Here is a 17085-nt window from a genome sequence, read left to right on the forward strand (position 1 = left end):
TCTGAGCTATTACTTCAGGCTCTCTAGACTCCTCTTCAAGCTAGCTGCAATTTTAGAACTTTTTCAGTGCAGCTCTATCCTAGAACATTTCTATCTTAGAACATTTGCCCCTTTCACCCACAGAAAGGCAACTTCTACCCACTCAAGAGAAGTTTATGACAAGCATTCCTTTTACATCAGGGTGGAAAGATCACTGAAAATGATCAGCCTGTCGCTGTTCTCTCAATTACCTTCATCTTCAGTGGGCAGGAAGAAGATATTTAAACAAAAAATAAACACCTACAAACCCTCACTTGCTGACATGAGACAAAATCCTAGCTATTTATATATTTCTGCTTGTATTAAACAGAGCTAAACAGAAAGAGAGCCTTAGATATGCCCTCTGCCAGGCTCATTAAAATAACTACTGCTGCTGTATATCAGCAATCACAAACGTAATTGCCTCTCCACAGAGGAAAAGTCTACATACAATTTATTAGATAACGGGCAACGCTCAGCAAATTAAGAGAGCTAGGTGGCCTAAGAACAGCTATCTTGCAAGCCCTGGCTATGCACATTGCTCCTCTGCTCCACAATGAATGATGGCTCCCACTGGGACCACAAACTCACCTTGGTGGGAACTGTAGGACGTTTAAGTTCCATCCTTTTGCAGCTAACAGATTAGACAATCGATAAATGTCGAAAGTGTCTGAACCGATGGAGAGGACTGACACCTCAGGTTTCCCAAAAATGAAGATGCTGTCAATTTTTCTCAACCTTGAAGGAACATTAAAAAGAAAAGGTGACTGAGGATGGTTACAACGAAAAGGCAAAAAGGGGTCAGACATTCTGTCCATCTCTCTGGGGCCTCAAAGGAAGAGAGGGGAACAGATTAGAGCACATTCCCACCAAAAATCATGCAACCAGCACAGGCCACTGGGACTTAGCAGAGGACTTGGGTGATTTAAGCCCTAAAGTATGCTTAGGGATGGAGAAGGAGTGAGGAGAGAGGCAAGGGAGGACAGCACAGCAGAGACCATCAGCTCACACAGCAATGCATGTACCCCAACAAGAGAAATTATAACCCCCCTTTCATCATCAAGTGACTTCCCCTCAGCCATGACTGCTTCAAGAGTTTCTTCTGCCTCAAAGGCAGCTACATAGAGATGCCAGCACCCCTCCTCTCTGGGCCCCTCAACAACCTGGCACAGGGCAAAGAACCCAGATATAAGCAAAGCATCTTCTCCTCTAAATGCCCAATGGATCCCCATCTAGCAGGTAACATGCAATAGCTTCTCTAGGGAAAAAAAAAAGTTGCAAGAGAAAAACAGTTTGGGAGAGGGAGTCCAGAACAGGTTTAAAGAGTACAACCAAGAAGCTAAGGCACACACATACTCTGATTCAAGGAACCGAGCTGTTTTAATGATCCTCTTCGTGGCCTCAACATAGCCCAGCTCCCCCACGTGCATCAGGGTTGCCCAGCAGGCGGCTATAATCCCACCGGGCCTGGAGCCTGCCACGGAGGGGGAGGCGTAGATGCCCCCCTGCCAGTCGGGTGCCACAAAGAACTGGTAGCTCCTGTACTTCTTGTCACTGTACAGCACCACGGAGGAACCCTTGGGAGCGTAGCCATACTGCAAGGGGTAACAAAGCATTAAAAAGAGGCAGGAGGGCTCAGCAGCACCTCTTGTATATGACCACCAAGATCCCACTTGCCCACACTTTGGTGCGCTGCACAAAGCATCTCAACAGGGCAACCTTTACCCCTGCCCTTTGGCACCAGGGATGGCATCAGGAGTTGTTCCCCCCAAATAAAAGCGTGGAAGACCCCTCTGCCCCCCTCTTACCTTGTGGGTATCAGCAGAAATGCTGGTCACGCCTTTTACACGGAAGTCAAACAGACGCTTTAGAGGGAAGCCGGCCTTCTCCATGAAAACAATGAGAAAACCACCCAGGCAGGCATCAACGTGGAAGGGGATTTTGTATTTCACTGCAAGCTATGAGCAAACAAGAGGCTCTGGTGAGTAACACGCAACCAGGGACAAAAATGAGGTAGGTGGGGTACCCAAACTCCAGCCACTAAATATACTCCACGTTTCACATTTGAACATTTTCTGGACCCTTTTGGAAGGGCTGGCTACTTGTAAGATGCCTTCTCACACTTTGCACATACATACAGATGGCCAGCAAGAGAAAAAACATCATATTTTGGTCATTCGCTCTATTTGACAAAGAGATGTGACAACTTGGTCCGAAAGCAGTAACCACAAAAAAGCGTAATGATGTGATCCAAATGAAAAGGGTCAGAGCCCCTTGCTGGTCACATACAAAATTAAATACATGGAGCATGGGAAGAAAAACAAAAGGCGTGTTTGAAAACTGAGATCCCAGCCCTTTGATTCCTCCTCCCCCCGCCACACTGCATTCCTCCGGCTTCTGCACCGAGCTTGCTACAACCAGTAGGCCCTAAATCAAAGCGTTTTTACAAGGTGGCCTACTTTGCTGTTATTTCCTCTCAGATATCAAAGGACAAGCCCCTTTGGCTTGTCTCGCAGAGGGCGCAGCAGAGGTCTAAGTCGCATACGCAGTACATTCCTTCAGTTACAGCAGAAGTTTATGGCACAGATTCGGGAGATCAGAGACAAAGCAGGACCTAAAGGCCTGTTGCTTTGCCTTGCTATGACACACTGCATGCAGCAGCTCAAGTCTGCAATCCAGCCCCACGCAAACAGCTTTATGACAATGCCCAGGGGTAATATCTGGTATTTAAAGCCCACCCTCCCACAGCAGTTTCTGAGTAAGTGCAAAATGAGATGGTCTTACATTCCTCCTCAAATTGTGTCCTGCATGCCCTGCTGCTGACTAACAACCGATTTAATGGCAGTAGTACCTTCCCAACCAGTCTGCTGCTCCCACCAGATTCACTGGTTGAGATCCTGGACCCCCCTGCTCACTTCTTGTGCAGAAGGATGCACCAGTTTTACTGCCGCAGCACCCAGGGACATCCTACCTCTGCCACCTCCTCAATCGGGTCCATAATCCCATGCGGGAACTGGGGAGCAGAGCAGACCAGCATGGCTGTGTTCTTCGAAATAGCTCTCCTCATTGCCTGAAGATTTAAAGAGAGAAGATGCTCACATGCCATTTACCAAGTGTCACCCTGCCAAAAAAAGAAAAATAAAACATGCAGCATCTGGTCTTAAAAGCTAACACACAAAAGCGTACAGAAAGCAAAGCACTGAGCTACAAAGCATGAGCAGACATCAGCTGAATCACTTAACTCATCCACTTGGAAATACTACAACATTTGTTTGTTTATCCTCATCTGAAACCTGTGGCTATTTCGGATACACATAATTGATTCTAAATTAATGACATAGGACAAAGGGATGGGTTACATCCCATCCATTTATTTCAAACAAAATTTTGTATGCAATGACATGCATTTAATCCCACTGTTCTTCCCTTATGGTTCATCCCTCTGGGTAGGTAGATTCCTCGGGATTTCCTAACAACGCTCATTTCCCACAGAAAGAGTGCCATGCTGCCTACAGTGGTACCTGAACATCCACTTCCATAGCCTTGGTCAAGGGGATGTGAATCATCTTCAGTCCAAAGTAGTGGGCTGCCTTGTCAAATGCTGCGTGAGCGCTCACTGGGACCAACCTAGAAAAGTAACAGATTGCAGACTTCAGCCCAGGCAGCATCTAAGCCTTAACCAAATGAACATAACATCTGATGACTCCCGTCTCCAATAGCAGTGACAAAACTGCCTCAGTTAACCTTGTTTTCTGAGGCATCATATCTTCACTGAGGCCTTTAATACCACGCAAAAATGTTAGAAAGGGAAGAAAAGAGCCACAGGAATTCAGCAGAAGATGAACACCAGTGTTTCATCTCTCTTTGTGTCTTCCTCTCTTACGCAATTAACCAGAGAAACATTTTTGACGCACTGTCTAGAAAAAAGCAGCACATTAGAGAGAGCAAATCCTCTATTAGCAGCATAATGATTAGCACAGTTTCTCATTTCAGCTCCAATCAGCCCCGACTTCAGTCCCAGGATTTTCAGGCTAAACCCTCTTTGATCCAAATAAAATCAAAACCCTTAAATACATCAAAGTGCCTTGCAATCTTTGCACAAGAGGCGCCCAAAGCAGAGATGAGCAGGCTCTGTCTGGAGCTGCATGCAGATATTGCAGAAATACGCGTGCATGGCACAGCTACACCAGCTCCAGAGCCCACATCCACGCCTGGGATCCTAGGCTGCTTAACAGTTCCTGTGCTTCTGCACCATTTCATTCACCTGGGTTTTTCTCCTGCATTCAAGGCCTCCAGACAAAGATGGACAAGGAGGTGGTGGTAACAGGCTATGAAATGAAGGATTACGGGGGCCTAGCAGCCACCTCAGCGCAGAGGAACAGCCAGTCACACAAGCAAAAACCGAGCCACAAAGGTATTGCTTACATTTCTGGATGTTTGATGCCTCTCTCGTAAGCCAGGTCCCGGTATGCCTTGCAAGCCATCAGAATGCTCTCAGTCCCCCCAGACGTCATCTGTCACGAAAGGAAACAGAGAAAAACAGCCACTGACATGGATGTTGCAGGAGAGGAAAACAGCAAAAGGGATGCAGCCATAGCATCTCTGTACAGAAATGCTGCAGAGGACAATTCAGGTTTTCAAGGGCAGCAGAAGCCACCGAACAGCTGAAGGCAGCTTTCTGACATTCAGGTGGAAAGCACAGATTTAAGTGTTGACTCTGCTTTTTAAAGGAGGGAAAACATGGGAAAAAATACACACAGATGCCTGACAAGAGGGGACAACACTGCACCGTCACCAGCTGGTGGAGGTGACCACACCTCACAAAACTCCAGCTGCCTGCTTAGCCCCCGATTACCTGGGGACTGTTTATCTGGATTACAGATTAATGATGCCACGTATCGAGAAACAACAACGTTGATTCTGTCTTAAGCTAACTGAAGTGCAGCAGGGTTTATTAGGTCTGGAGCAGTGCCACGCTGAGGCACGGAGCCAGCGCAGGCTTGGCACGGCTCCTGGACTAAGAAACCTTCCCAGAACCTGGGGCACAGCAGAGCGCACAGCCCTCATGCCCCTTCTCTGCAGAAGCTAGGCAAGGTCTGGTCAGTACCAGGCTGGAGCCCTTAAGCCCTCCAGGCCCCAAGAAGCAATTTCTGCATTACACCCCCCAGCTCGTTCCTTGGTATCTGTGCTGTCCCAGCCCCCTTCCCCTGACCAAAGGTGAGCAAGGGGTTTTTGCAAGGGGTTTTTTGTGGGGCTGGAAAGAGGAAGGTACGCACACCAGCCCTTTGATCAGGTTCACTACTGAACATTCAAGAGCTTTTGGCAAATAAATGAAACACTTTATTATAAGAAATTCCTCAAATTGGAGGACTATCTTCAGCAAGCCTTTATGAGTCCTGGTGTGCAAGGGGCAGAAAAGTGTGGGCACAAGCCAAGGTAAAATTTTAACCTCGTAAAACACGAGGTTGGCTTTTCAAGCAGCCTGCAGGCATTAATGCTTCCATCTGTTACTGCTGCACGGGGTGAGCCGTAACGTGGGCACAGCCAGCACCTACAACAGGTGCTCATGGTTCAGGTGAAAGAAAGGAATCAGGAGCTACATACAATGCTTACAGAGGACTGATTTTCGATCCCCATGAACAAACTGCCACTTGCTTTTAATACGCCACCCCAAGTGACCATAAAAAGGATGCAGCCACATTAGTATGCCTTATGCCATCTGCTAGTCTGCATTTTCTTCTGGTTTTTCCCCGCTGACATTGCCGCAAAACCCCAAAACACAAGGAAGACGCATGACAGCGTGACAGTGACTAAACATTAAGCACAGTGATAAGGAACAAAGTTCACAGGCACAAAAAGCAGCCTGCCACATCTCTTCCCAACGTGATCCAAGCTAGCAACAGCTGCCACCACAGGCAGCGTGGAAGTGACTGTCACACCACAGGCAGTTTCTGCTTTTTTATTTTCCTCTCCACTTTGTAAAGCAGCAGCTGCTGCAGAAAAGCCCTACGAGAGCCTCACGCTGGATAAAGAAATCATTGCATTAATTGTGAAGTAAATAGATGGCAGCGCAACGTCTTCAGCGGTTCACAGGCTGTGTCATTCACTTCTCAACCCTTCTTATAAAGAGATCTGTAGAGCTGTCAGCTATCTTTGGAAAATCACAGCCGGCATAACGCGGATTCCCTTGGTGCTGCGGGGTGGGAGAAGAGGAGCAGAATCACTGCATGCTTGTAATGTTGCTTGCAACATCGCTTACAATATTGCAGCGATTGTGAAAACATTGCTGGGCACAATCTGGGGATCTCAGGGCTGGCGTTACTGAGCACCAGACACTTCATGGGACCAGGCCTGCTCCTTGTTGAGCAAGCAGCTCCTACCTGTACCCTATCCTAATCCGCTCTTCAGAAAGCAGCCTCTGTAACAGCCTTATTTGTGTGCTTCAGTCTCTCCACCAAAGCACCACTGCCTCACCCTTATACAGCCTGCACCTGCCTCCAATACCTGGCTTATCACCTGCACGCAAACATTGAGCCATGCAGGTTTGGGGAAGTCGAAATCACTTTTCAGCAGCTGATCAGCTCCAGGACGGACCCTCCTCCCAGGCACGTACATGACCACGCAGAAAGCTCGCTCAGCCAGCAGCTCCAGCTGAAAATCCACTCAAAGAGCAGACTTTCAGCCAGGCAAGCCTCCTAAATCATCCCGAGACGAGTCCGCACCACAGAGATGCGACAGAGCAGCGGGATGCAGCTTGGTCCAGGAGGCTTACACCTACAGAGGGAGTCTGCTCCTTGCCCAGAGGCTCCATCAGCTTCGCTGTGAACTTGTCCTGCCCCAGCCAGAGCCTGAATCACGGTCACAGGACAAATTCCCACCGCCCGCGGCACGCCGGCAGCTGGCCAGCACGCAGTGATTCAGCTCCGGCCAATGGCACTCACATCATCTCCTCCCTCCCCTAAATGAAAGTGCACAGGCACGAGCGATGCCACGGGGAAAAGGGCTGGAAACAGGCATTGTTTTAAGCAGCTTTCCAGCCCTGCGCTATCTTCTAAAGCCAGGCGAAGCGTGGGGAAAAAGGCAAATAAACACACTTTTGTTCTTGATTTATTTATTATTTTCCAAACGGGAAGGAAAAGGAGAGAGCACATAACCCTCCTGCTCTCTCAACTTGGTATATCCCTCCTATTACTCACTCCCTCCAAATCCCAGTGCTCTGGAGCCTCAGCACTGAAACAGCAATAAGAGGCACAGTTCTTGCTGTGGGATTTCTTCTGCCATGCCACCTGCAGTCTCTGTCAAGCTGTCAGACACACAACAGCCACCTTGCTCAGCTTGGGGTCTCTCCATTTTGCTGGAATTTCACATTAGCAAACACATCCATCCAGACCCTGGAGAAAAAGCTGACCAAGTTTCCCTGAGCTGAACTATGCTACGAATAAAAGTCAGCTACAATTTATTTCTAAGGCAGCATTAGGGCAAGAATACACCACAACCTTCTGTATGTCCATAACGTAGTGGCAGACTTGCATAAAACCCCTGTAAACATGCTGGTTGTAGAAGCCCCCAGTTATCTCTCAAGGTGACCTGCTTATGAAAGATAAAGACTGATAGATCTGCAGAAGGACAAGCCAGAGTTTAAGCCCCCCCCAAGATGCAGTGCTCACATTTCACTGTTAAACTCCTACACCAAAGGAGCAGGCAGCTCTATGACAAAGTCTGAAAGAGCCCAGAGAGTCCCCCAGAACTGGGGAGGAAGAGACAAGCAGGCTTCTACAGGAGGCTTAGGCTTGCATCTTCTGATTTTGGCTGCTCCCTCCTGTGCTCAGCTGCAAAGCAGGGAGGTCAACATGAAACACATACACCCCACATTCAGTTTTCCTCTGCACTTCATTCAAAGCTGCCCCTTCAAGTTCAAAAAAACACTAAAAAATAAAACTATGCAGGCTTGCATAAAAACCTTAAATTTCCCCCTCAAATTAGAGGGGAAATCCTCAGAGCCAGCACTGCAAAGCAGAGCACCTTGTGACCAGGAACACTTGCCTACATCAGACAATGAACCCCCCCCCCCATTCCTCCTCTACGTACTGAGCTTAATTAGTCCTTCCAAATCATTGCAGGAATGTGATTAGAATCTCCTGGGAGCCAAAAAAAGTCACCAAATCCTGTCTCTGCTCTTCCGTAACGTGATTAGAAGAAAGGACAGAAGTAGTAATTAGTGAGAAATAGGAAGCACCCATACACTGCTGAAAATGATTACTTTTTAAACACTGTTTAAAAGCCTGGGACACCTCTTGGTGAAACTTAAGGCAAAATGTATGCCTGAGCAGCCCTACCACGAGGGAATTGTTAGCGTTTTTATGTCCATGTTTGAACCACGGAGACTTACAGCCCTCACATCTCGCATAAAGGCACCTCCTGTAAATAATGCAAGCTACTTGCCTAATTTAGCATTCAGAAATCTGAAATGACACCCTGTATTTTAACCTTCACAAAACACACCGAAAACCTTCAAAGAAGAAGCAGCAGACTGCTCTCCAGAGACGCTGCTTGGGAAGATGTCCACACGACTGTGCAGAGATGCCCAGGCTGCTGAAAGCCCTGGAAATAGGGCAAAAGTGTCGCTTTGAGCAGCTTTTCCCAGACTGAGCACCTGAGTATCAGCCCCAAAAAGCACTGATTTGCTCCCTATCACGGAAATCAGAGCACTAAGGAAGTGAATTCACCCGAGAAGCACAACCTTTTCCTTCTCCCAACCCACAAAGCGAGCTCTTCAGACACACCACCAAGCTCCATCTACCTTCAGGAGGCAGGCACCAACAAAATTGGGCTGGCGGCCCCCGCTGCTTCCACCAGGCTAGTAAATCCAGCGGACAGGGACCTGGCAATAGACACACATCCATTGGTTCTCACACAGAGCGGCGGTGGAATTCAGGAAAAAAAGCATTTGTTTTAGTTTACAGCACTGCAAAAGTTGAATTAAGTGAAGCAGGAGCCTTCTCACTAGAAAAAGCCAGCAGCACCTGCTGAACAGATCAATTTGGAGATAAAAGTAACTCGCAGCACTACACCCGCCCTGGTTTGGCCATCTGTATTTCACAGCCTCGCTGGGTACCGAAGCATAACTGTGGCAGTCTGAGCTACCAATTACAGCAAGGCCTTTCAGAGCCAAAGAATAGCTGCAGTTTGGAGAAAACACTCTTTTTAAATGGCTTTGTTACCGTGCAAACCTCCAGAAATCATTCTGAAATGCTAACTCTGTTCCGGGGAGAAGAAAATAAAAGAAGTCTTTGAGCCCAAGTGCTTAAAGAGCACATGAGCTGTTATCTCCTCCCACATCTCTCCAACAACTGCCAGCTCCTCTGGACACTCAGACAGGAAGGGCAACGCAGGAGGAAGGCAAAAAGTCCACTGGAGAGACTCGTTTGGACAAGATAATTACAGGGGTGCAATTAATCCTCTGTTTCCACCCAATCACCTTTTCAGCCCTCCCTCTGACCCTGCAAATTTGCCTGCTCAACCAGCTAGAGGCTAACTTCATGGCGGGTTGCACGCTTCCCCATTCACTGCTTCTGCTCGACTCAGCTGCGGCTTTGCAGCATGATCCTCTGAAGGCAGGGGAAGAGGAAGCAGCAGAGGGAAAAGTGGGATTCCCCAGAGAGTCTGCAGGTCTCACATTGCCTGTGATCACTGTCTGATTGATTTGGGGCTTTATTTTTTTCTTTTTACTGTTCTGAATTTCTCCTCCCACACAATTTTACTTCCAGGCTTCAGTGGAAGCACCCAGGGGGCCAAGGTTGACACTTTTACAACATGCACCCTACATAACGAAAGCTGAACTCGCGCTGCCGACTTCCGCAAGCAAAGTTCTCCAGCCACATGATAAGTGTCACAGAGCTATCTATTTGACTTGCATCAGTCAGCTTCTCAGGTATTGATAAAGACAAGTTTTAACAGCCTCCTGCCCCCTCCACAGACAGTCTCAGCACAGCAAGTCAGCAAGGAGAAGAGGTCAGATTATTTTTAGATGCCAAGAGGCACGCTGCTTCTCCAGGCTCAAGGGTGGCACCAGGAATACAGTCCCTCCCAGCACAGAGGGGGGTTTAGGAACCCTGAACCCAAGGAGACAGCTCAGGTCACCAGGTGCAGCCTCCTGCTATCGAAGGCAATCACATCTGACATTACTGCACAATCAAGTTGCATCTTCAGTCCAGCTGGAGTTTGGTCCCCACTACTCCTACCATAAGGCTATTCTACCTACCTCCTCAACACAACCAAGCTCCCAATGGGCAGATTAAGCCTATTCAGTGCCAGTTCAGCCCATAAACCCATGTTAACACTGCCTTCCCATATCAATCTTAAGCCTTTGCAGGCCTTCCACCTCCCTGGCATGTTTACAGATGCAACCATGTCACACTCAGCCTCTGAAAAGTCTCATCTGGATTCTCCTCACAAGTGGAACTATTACTTTGCAAGTTATTAAGCAGTCTTTGTGTCACAGTTGCACACAAACACCATGCTAGCAGATAAGACCTCGCTGTCCTGTGGCACCACAGACAGGTAGAGAATGTGGCCTGCCTGAGGAACTCAGAATTCCTACCAAAGAGGCAAACCAGGAGAAAGGAGTGCAAGAAGCCGTGGCTTATTTATACAGTAATAGCTCACTGTACAACTTGACAGCTTTTGTTCTTTGATGAAATTTGAAAACATCAGTGTAAGGGCACACATTTGGACTCTGACTTTGAATTCTGTGGAGGCTTTAAAATTGGTTTCCACCCTGGTAGGCCACACAAGGCTGGAAAGAGAGCTTTCCAGTTGGAGAGGTGACAGTAAGTGCCATGCCCGCTTGATCACGAATGCTTCAAGCTGCTTGTTGGTGACCAGCCAGCCAGCCTTGTCCTCAGTCTCAGCATTCTGGCAGGCTCACAGATTAAACCTGAGGGGAGCTACTCGAAGTGACACTGCTCTGTTTGGCATCCCCCAGTGACAAGCAGGCAGGCTTCTATGGTACATTACACTGGGTCTCTTTTCCTACCGCCAGCAAGCCTGTCTCATTTAAGGGTGTGAAAAAACAGGTGAAGTAAATCATCATTTAAGAACTACTTGGAGTTAAATCATCTCTCATAAAGCTTCCCTGAGAAGAGCAATTACCAACCATCTCCTGGACAGCTATGCTGGCATTGCACCTACCAGAACAGTATACCAGAATGACCTCAGCCTCAGAGCTGGATGGATAGCAGAAAGTGCATTTGCACTTCGAGTCAGAAGTATCCAAATGCTCACGGGGCACTTGAGCACAAGCTACTTACAGCACCACAAGAGTTGGGGCCCCCGTGGAAGAGAGTACAGGCAACCCTCACTACTTCTGCTTCCATCTTCCTCAGACCAGGGAATATATCCGGATGGAGAGGATTACTCCAGGCAAACTCTTCGTACACCTTCAGAAAACAGAGACAGAAAGTTAGTCCTGCAGGTGAAGCCTTGGATTATCAGTGAAGAGGTCCAGGTTTGGGAACTCACTGCACACAGTATATAAACAGACTATCTGCAGATCTGCAGTACTTTCTCCTGCTGCGAGTACACACCACAAGCAGGGAAGCTATGCTGGGGGGGAGGAGGCTGAAATCATTTGTTTTTCTAGAGCATTCTGGCCTCTGGAATGATTATATAACATAACCTTGTCTTTACAACAAGCAATATTGCTAATGGTTTAGCGATTTTAAAAAGACCACAATTATCTGCCCTTCTTTTGTCCACCCAGTTCAGGTATATATATGCTCTATGACTGCTTTATGCAAAGCAGGCCAGTATGTAGTCTTAAAAATCTTGCTTTGCAGAACTAGTTTGAGTTTAATAGTAAAGAGTAATTCCAAAGCAGCTAGAAAAGCACAGCTGCCCACCCACTCCGCACCCAAAGTGGCCGTGGAAACCAGTATTTCATGCTCATTCTGCAACTGCAGGCTCACAGGATAAGGCTGCAACAGGCCAGTTCCAGCCTCCTGCAGCCGCGATCAAAAAGCAATCACAGGGATGTTGAAAGAAATACAGCACAATAAACCAGCGAATAATCAGCACAGACAGAGGGAATGTTTCCACAACACTCAATCCAAGGTAAGGCTCCTCTAGAAAGGCTGCTCTGAGCTTTATGCTTTCCCAGAAGTGGCAAAGAAATGTCAATGGGCAGAAGAAAACAGCAATAGCAACCACCCGACAGAGCTCATTACTACTGGTACAAAAGCTGTTCTCAGGAGCAAGGCCAGGTTTCCCTTTCTAGTAAAAAAAACCTCTTGCAGTAGATGTACTTAAAAACAGACCTTTGGGCTGTTTAGTTTTCTTTTTTTCCCCAGCATTCTCAAAGGAAAAAGTTCCAGACTAGGTAAACAGACCTAACAAAGACTCTACTGAAGCATGCCAGTGCCCCATTGTTGCACGATTTGGACTGCACAGTAATGCCAAACATTTTACAAACTACTTTTTGCTTAAACCAAGACAATCCTGTTTTGCTTCATCAAGCTGTTCCAAAGCTAAAGTCCTGCAGCAACCCCAAAGCAGGGCAGCCAAGGGTGCTTTCACTCCAGCCTACAGCAACTACACCTGTCAGGGGGCTTGCTGAAGCTGATCTATGGCAATTTTATGCCTCTTATTCCCCAAAATAAAAGGTCAGTACCAGCCTCCAATTCACTCAGCTTCTTTCATACTCAAAACAACATCTCATCTGATTGGATTCTAGTTATCTCTACAGTGTTTTCACAGTGACCGCCACTTGGCCAATTTTGCAATGCTCCAACACTTTGCTAATAACTCCCCTTCCACCTACATTCACCCTAGGCTCTGTCCGCAGAGTTGGGCAATCTCAGCTTCAGATCCTCCCTGTTTATCTTGAAAGATGCTGGAATACTGTTGAGGGGTTTCTGGTCACCCTGAAGTTGCTAAAAAATATGTGCAAAGATGCCAAGTTAGACTGCTGGCACTTCACCTTCACAAGCAGACGGGTGAGTTTCTCTTCACCGCTGTACACAGTCCCAGAGACTTTCCCATCCTCCCAACGTACGTCTCCTGAAAGAGAAGAGAGGTGCACACTGGTTGCAAACACAGCCATTCCCAAAAAGCATGCAGAAGAACAAAGAAGTCCCCCCCTAGCAGTTCTACAGATAAGGATTTTGCTTTTGGGCTTCATTGAGGAGAAGCAAGTATGATTTTTGTGCCAGAGAGATAACTCCCTGCAACGCTATGCCTCTGGCAGCTTGCGTCCCATAAACTTAGCAAACTGCAAGGAAATGATGAATAAAGTGCCAGCACATAAAGAGCTAGCCGCAGCAAGCAGTTATATTAATACATAACCCACCTAATCCCCGTTCACCCTCCCCAAATTGCTGTCCACACAGCCCAACTCTCATCACTAAAGTTACAGTCACATCCAAAGAGCACCCATCACACCACTGAGATGGAAAGGTCAAGGTAGCATTGCTAAAATCTACAACATGGGATTCTTCAGTTAAATTTTACCTAAAACTAAATGCCACTGAGGCATTAACAAATCAGAGCAGGTGGGTGGAACAGCATCAGCGTGCACACCACTTAACAGCATTTCAACCCTCTTAACCAGGTTAGTTTCTGCCTCTAAACACCCAGAGTATTTCCACCTGTATGGTTATATGCTCCCTCCCCAAACTGTTAGCCTCCTGCACAAAACTCGATGGCATCAGCTTCACAAGCATACATAAGGTGAACACAGTCACAATCCAACCCTCATTTCCAAGTAACTTCCACAGAAAACTGCACGTGTGGGAAGGAGGGGACAGAAAAATAAAAAAGGAAGGAAAAGCCCAGAGAAGGAAGGGAGTAATTATTATGAGGGAAAACACAGACAGAAGACAGACGCAGAAAGCAGCACAAACAACATAAAAGTAGAAAAAAAGGAAGTTGCTACAGCATACTCTGTTGCAAAACTCTTCCTGAATTTGGAGTAGATGCACTGTTCTAGCAGAAAATCCCAAGCTTTTATCAGACTGGAGATAGAAACAGGTCAGTCATATATTCTCTGGACAGCAAGCCAAGCCACCCAAATTTGCTCATTAGAAATAACAGGATGTGAATCAGCATGGAGATATTTACACCAGGGAGGCAACTCAAATTAACTTTCAGACAGTGCTTATGTGGACTCAAGCCAAGAGGACATCATCGTGGCTTTGCCTTGCCTGAGTGGCATTTTCAAGATGCAAACCACTGGTTTTGATTAAAGTGAGTTTTGGAAACTCCCTAAAAATACTGTTTGGAAGTCCTTTTTGTTAGGAGCACTCCTCGGGGCTTCACAGAAAATACATTTCTGGTAAAAGCTTAACATCAAGGCAACTGCTCAGAAATGCATTCAAAAAGCTTCCTCTGTATTTTCCTTCTCATCTCTCCCATCAGTCAGTATTAAACTCTTGGGAAAGAAAGGGAATTTCAATGTAAATAGCCAAATACAGCAGTAGACATTGTGAATACTGACTTTAATCACCTCCAAAAGGAAAACAGGCAAGTGAAGAACATCAGCAGAGCAATATTTAAGATGAAACTGAGAGCAGGCATCATTAGATCTCATTTAACCAAGTAAGTCTAATGCTGTCTCTGAAACAGACCCACCTTTGCTAGAGCACAGACTCAGTCATACCTTTTGAGCTGTACTCTTTCATCTTCTGTAGTACTTCAGGCTGGCTCATGCCTTGTTCCGGCAGCGCTTTGATATAATCTTTTTCATCTTTCAGGAAGGATAAACTGGAAGTGACATCATTCAAGGCCTCATCAATCTTCTTTTGAATCTAAAAAGAAAGGAAAAGCCTATTAACAAAGGTGCTGGCCAGATTATAATTGTTCAACACGTGTGAGATCGAACTCGCTGGCTACTTCCATACCAGCAAGCAGAACAGGTAGGAACTGTTTCAGCTCTGTGACCAAAAAGCATAGCAGAGTGACCGCCAGGCAGTTGAACTCTCCCTTCCCACTAACTTCTCCCACCAAAAACAAGCTGCCCTTCTCCAAAACGCCTCCTGGAATGGACACTTATGCACTAGTCTCTAAACCACTCCAGGAAGCAGCTAAGGGAGTGTGCTAGCTGGCACAGCCCAAAATTGAGCCAAGTAACTGGGATGGATGACTACAGAATGGGCCACTGCTCAGCTGTGTTTCATTTAACAACACAGACACCACCACATTCAAAGAGAAATGGTACTCTTTGAGCACTGATAATGGGTACTGACGAGCAGTGGGAACTTGGAGCACCTTCAATAGCTGAGAAAGCAAAGCTTAAGGCAAAAACATTTCATTTTTATCCACCAAACCTTTTCAAGTCACTGTCCATAATTTACAGAAGTCTTCAGATTCATTATATTTCATACCTTGTCTTGTCTACCGTCACATACACAGTTTAGAGAATCACAAAAACAGAAACATTAAAGAAATCTCCCTTACAGGCAGAGTTAAGAGATTTCTCTCTTCCTGCTCATACCCCACATGCAGCAGGCCCAGACTCCCTCTCAGAAAACCTTTCAAAGCAGACACTCTTCTTCCAGACAACATAGGTGTTGGGATGTTATCAGCCTTAAAGACTTTTGGACATTGGATTGCCTCAAAGTCAAGGCCTCCCGTAAGCAACTGATAGGTTATCAGCCTACGAAAGAGTGGGAACAGCACACAGGTAGGGCATGTCAGGAGCTTTACCGTGCTAGCCCTGAGAAAGTAAGCCTGGACAAAACAGAGGGACCCAGGAGATGTCCTCGCCTAAGGGGCAGACAACAAATATAAGCGGAGGAGAGCTAGTAATTACTTCATCTGATCAATGGCTACTCGAGCCAGAAGGTGAAAATTGGGACACATGAAATGGAGATGCTATTCCTTACAGAGGGCTTGGGGAGAAACTTGATAACTGCATCCATATCGAGGTCAAAAGGAAAAAGTTCCTCTTTACTACTTCCATCTGATAAAGTTGCCTACAACAGACCCAGCAACCCCCACACCCCGCCAATTCAACGTGCAAAGCTGCCTACGCATCAAGCAGAAAGGCCAATCGAGTACGATACCATCACGTACCAGGTAAAAGAAACCAAGCTGTGCATTTCTTGAGCATTAAGTTGTTAACGTGCTAAGACTTGCTGACATTTGTAGTTTCAAGTTTTTAAGTAAAAAACATCTCCTAGACACTAAAGCCTGTCTCATTTTAATGATTACACAAGCTTCTGATATCGCTGTGCTATAACGCTAACTATGCTAACAGATAGGAGCTCTGAACTAATCGTGGCCAGTCATTGATTAAAACAATTATCCTTCCATGTTGCACAACAGACGCCTGGCTATCTCACACTTGTTCGAGACATTGTTCCAGAACAACTCAAGTTCATTGTGTCCTCATCTTCCACGAATCAAGTTATTTTCTTGAAATCTAACAAGGAGGGAACACCATTGGAAAATTCTGCCACTGCACAACTCTGCTACTGATTCACTGATACTTGGTGTAAAAAAAAAAAAGTGGTACTTTATCAGAGCAAAACTACTATAAAAGAAGACTAGGTAGAAGTTATCTTTCATTACCCAGGCGGCAGCAGATCCAGATCTATACCTTTGGACCATTACGATTACAGCGACATGACAGCAAAGAGGCGCAGAACTGTAGGTTCTCCGAGACACAGCTACACAGGCTAAAACAAGGGCTTGGAGTAACAGTACAAACAGCTGCTCAAATACTTACTATAGCCCCAACAAATGGCATTCTTCTCAGTAGTTTAAAGAACTGTTTTTTAATTCGGGATGTTAAACCTGAAAGACAAGAGTCAGAAGTTAACCTCATATGACTCAACAAACTAAAAACTGACTCGAAGCACAATACTTCCACCCCAACCCATGACAGGCTTGGTATTTCCGATGCAGGCTAAAGTAAAAGTCACAAAGGGGACGTGGAGAGGCAGAGCAGTGCATCAGAAAGCAGACAGACCAGGCTGCAGAAGGAACTGGTTTGCACAACAGCAGCCATCTATCAGAATCAGTGGTTTAACTCATTTTCCTACTTTGTTCCTAAGGCCACCAAGTAAAGTC

The 17085-nt window shown here is 46.5% G+C and overlaps 1 protein-coding gene across 7 annotated transcripts in view; it reads right to left on the bottom strand.

The window, feature by feature from the left end:
• The window catches only part of SGPL1 (sphingosine-1-phosphate lyase 1), a 55392-nt gene that overhangs the window by 3563 nt on the left and 34744 nt on the right, over nucleotides 1-17085 (bottom strand). For all 7 annotated transcript variants that reach the window (XM_083844404.1, XM_083844408.1, XM_083844409.1 and 4 more), the window contains exons 3-12: nucleotides 16742-16809; nucleotides 14672-14819; nucleotides 12995-13074; nucleotides 11328-11456; nucleotides 4444-4532; nucleotides 3540-3645; nucleotides 2990-3088; nucleotides 1827-1976; nucleotides 1375-1613; nucleotides 610-756 (exon numbers count right to left, since the gene is read on the bottom strand). In XM_083844404.1, the coding sequence (XP_083700530.1) occupies nucleotides 610-756; nucleotides 1375-1613; nucleotides 1827-1976; nucleotides 2990-3088; nucleotides 3540-3645; nucleotides 4444-4532; nucleotides 11328-11456; nucleotides 12995-13074; nucleotides 14672-14819; nucleotides 16742-16809 (1255 nt within the window). The remainder of the gene's footprint in view (nucleotides 1-609; nucleotides 757-1374; nucleotides 1614-1826; nucleotides 1977-2989; nucleotides 3089-3539; nucleotides 3646-4443; nucleotides 4533-11327; nucleotides 11457-12994; nucleotides 13075-14671; nucleotides 14820-16741; nucleotides 16810-17085) is intronic.

The sequence above is a fragment of the Anser anser genome, assembly GCF_964211835.1.
Source record: "Anser anser genome assembly, chromosome: 7".
Taxonomy (NCBI): domain Eukaryota; kingdom Metazoa; phylum Chordata; class Aves; order Anseriformes; family Anatidae; genus Anser; species Anser anser.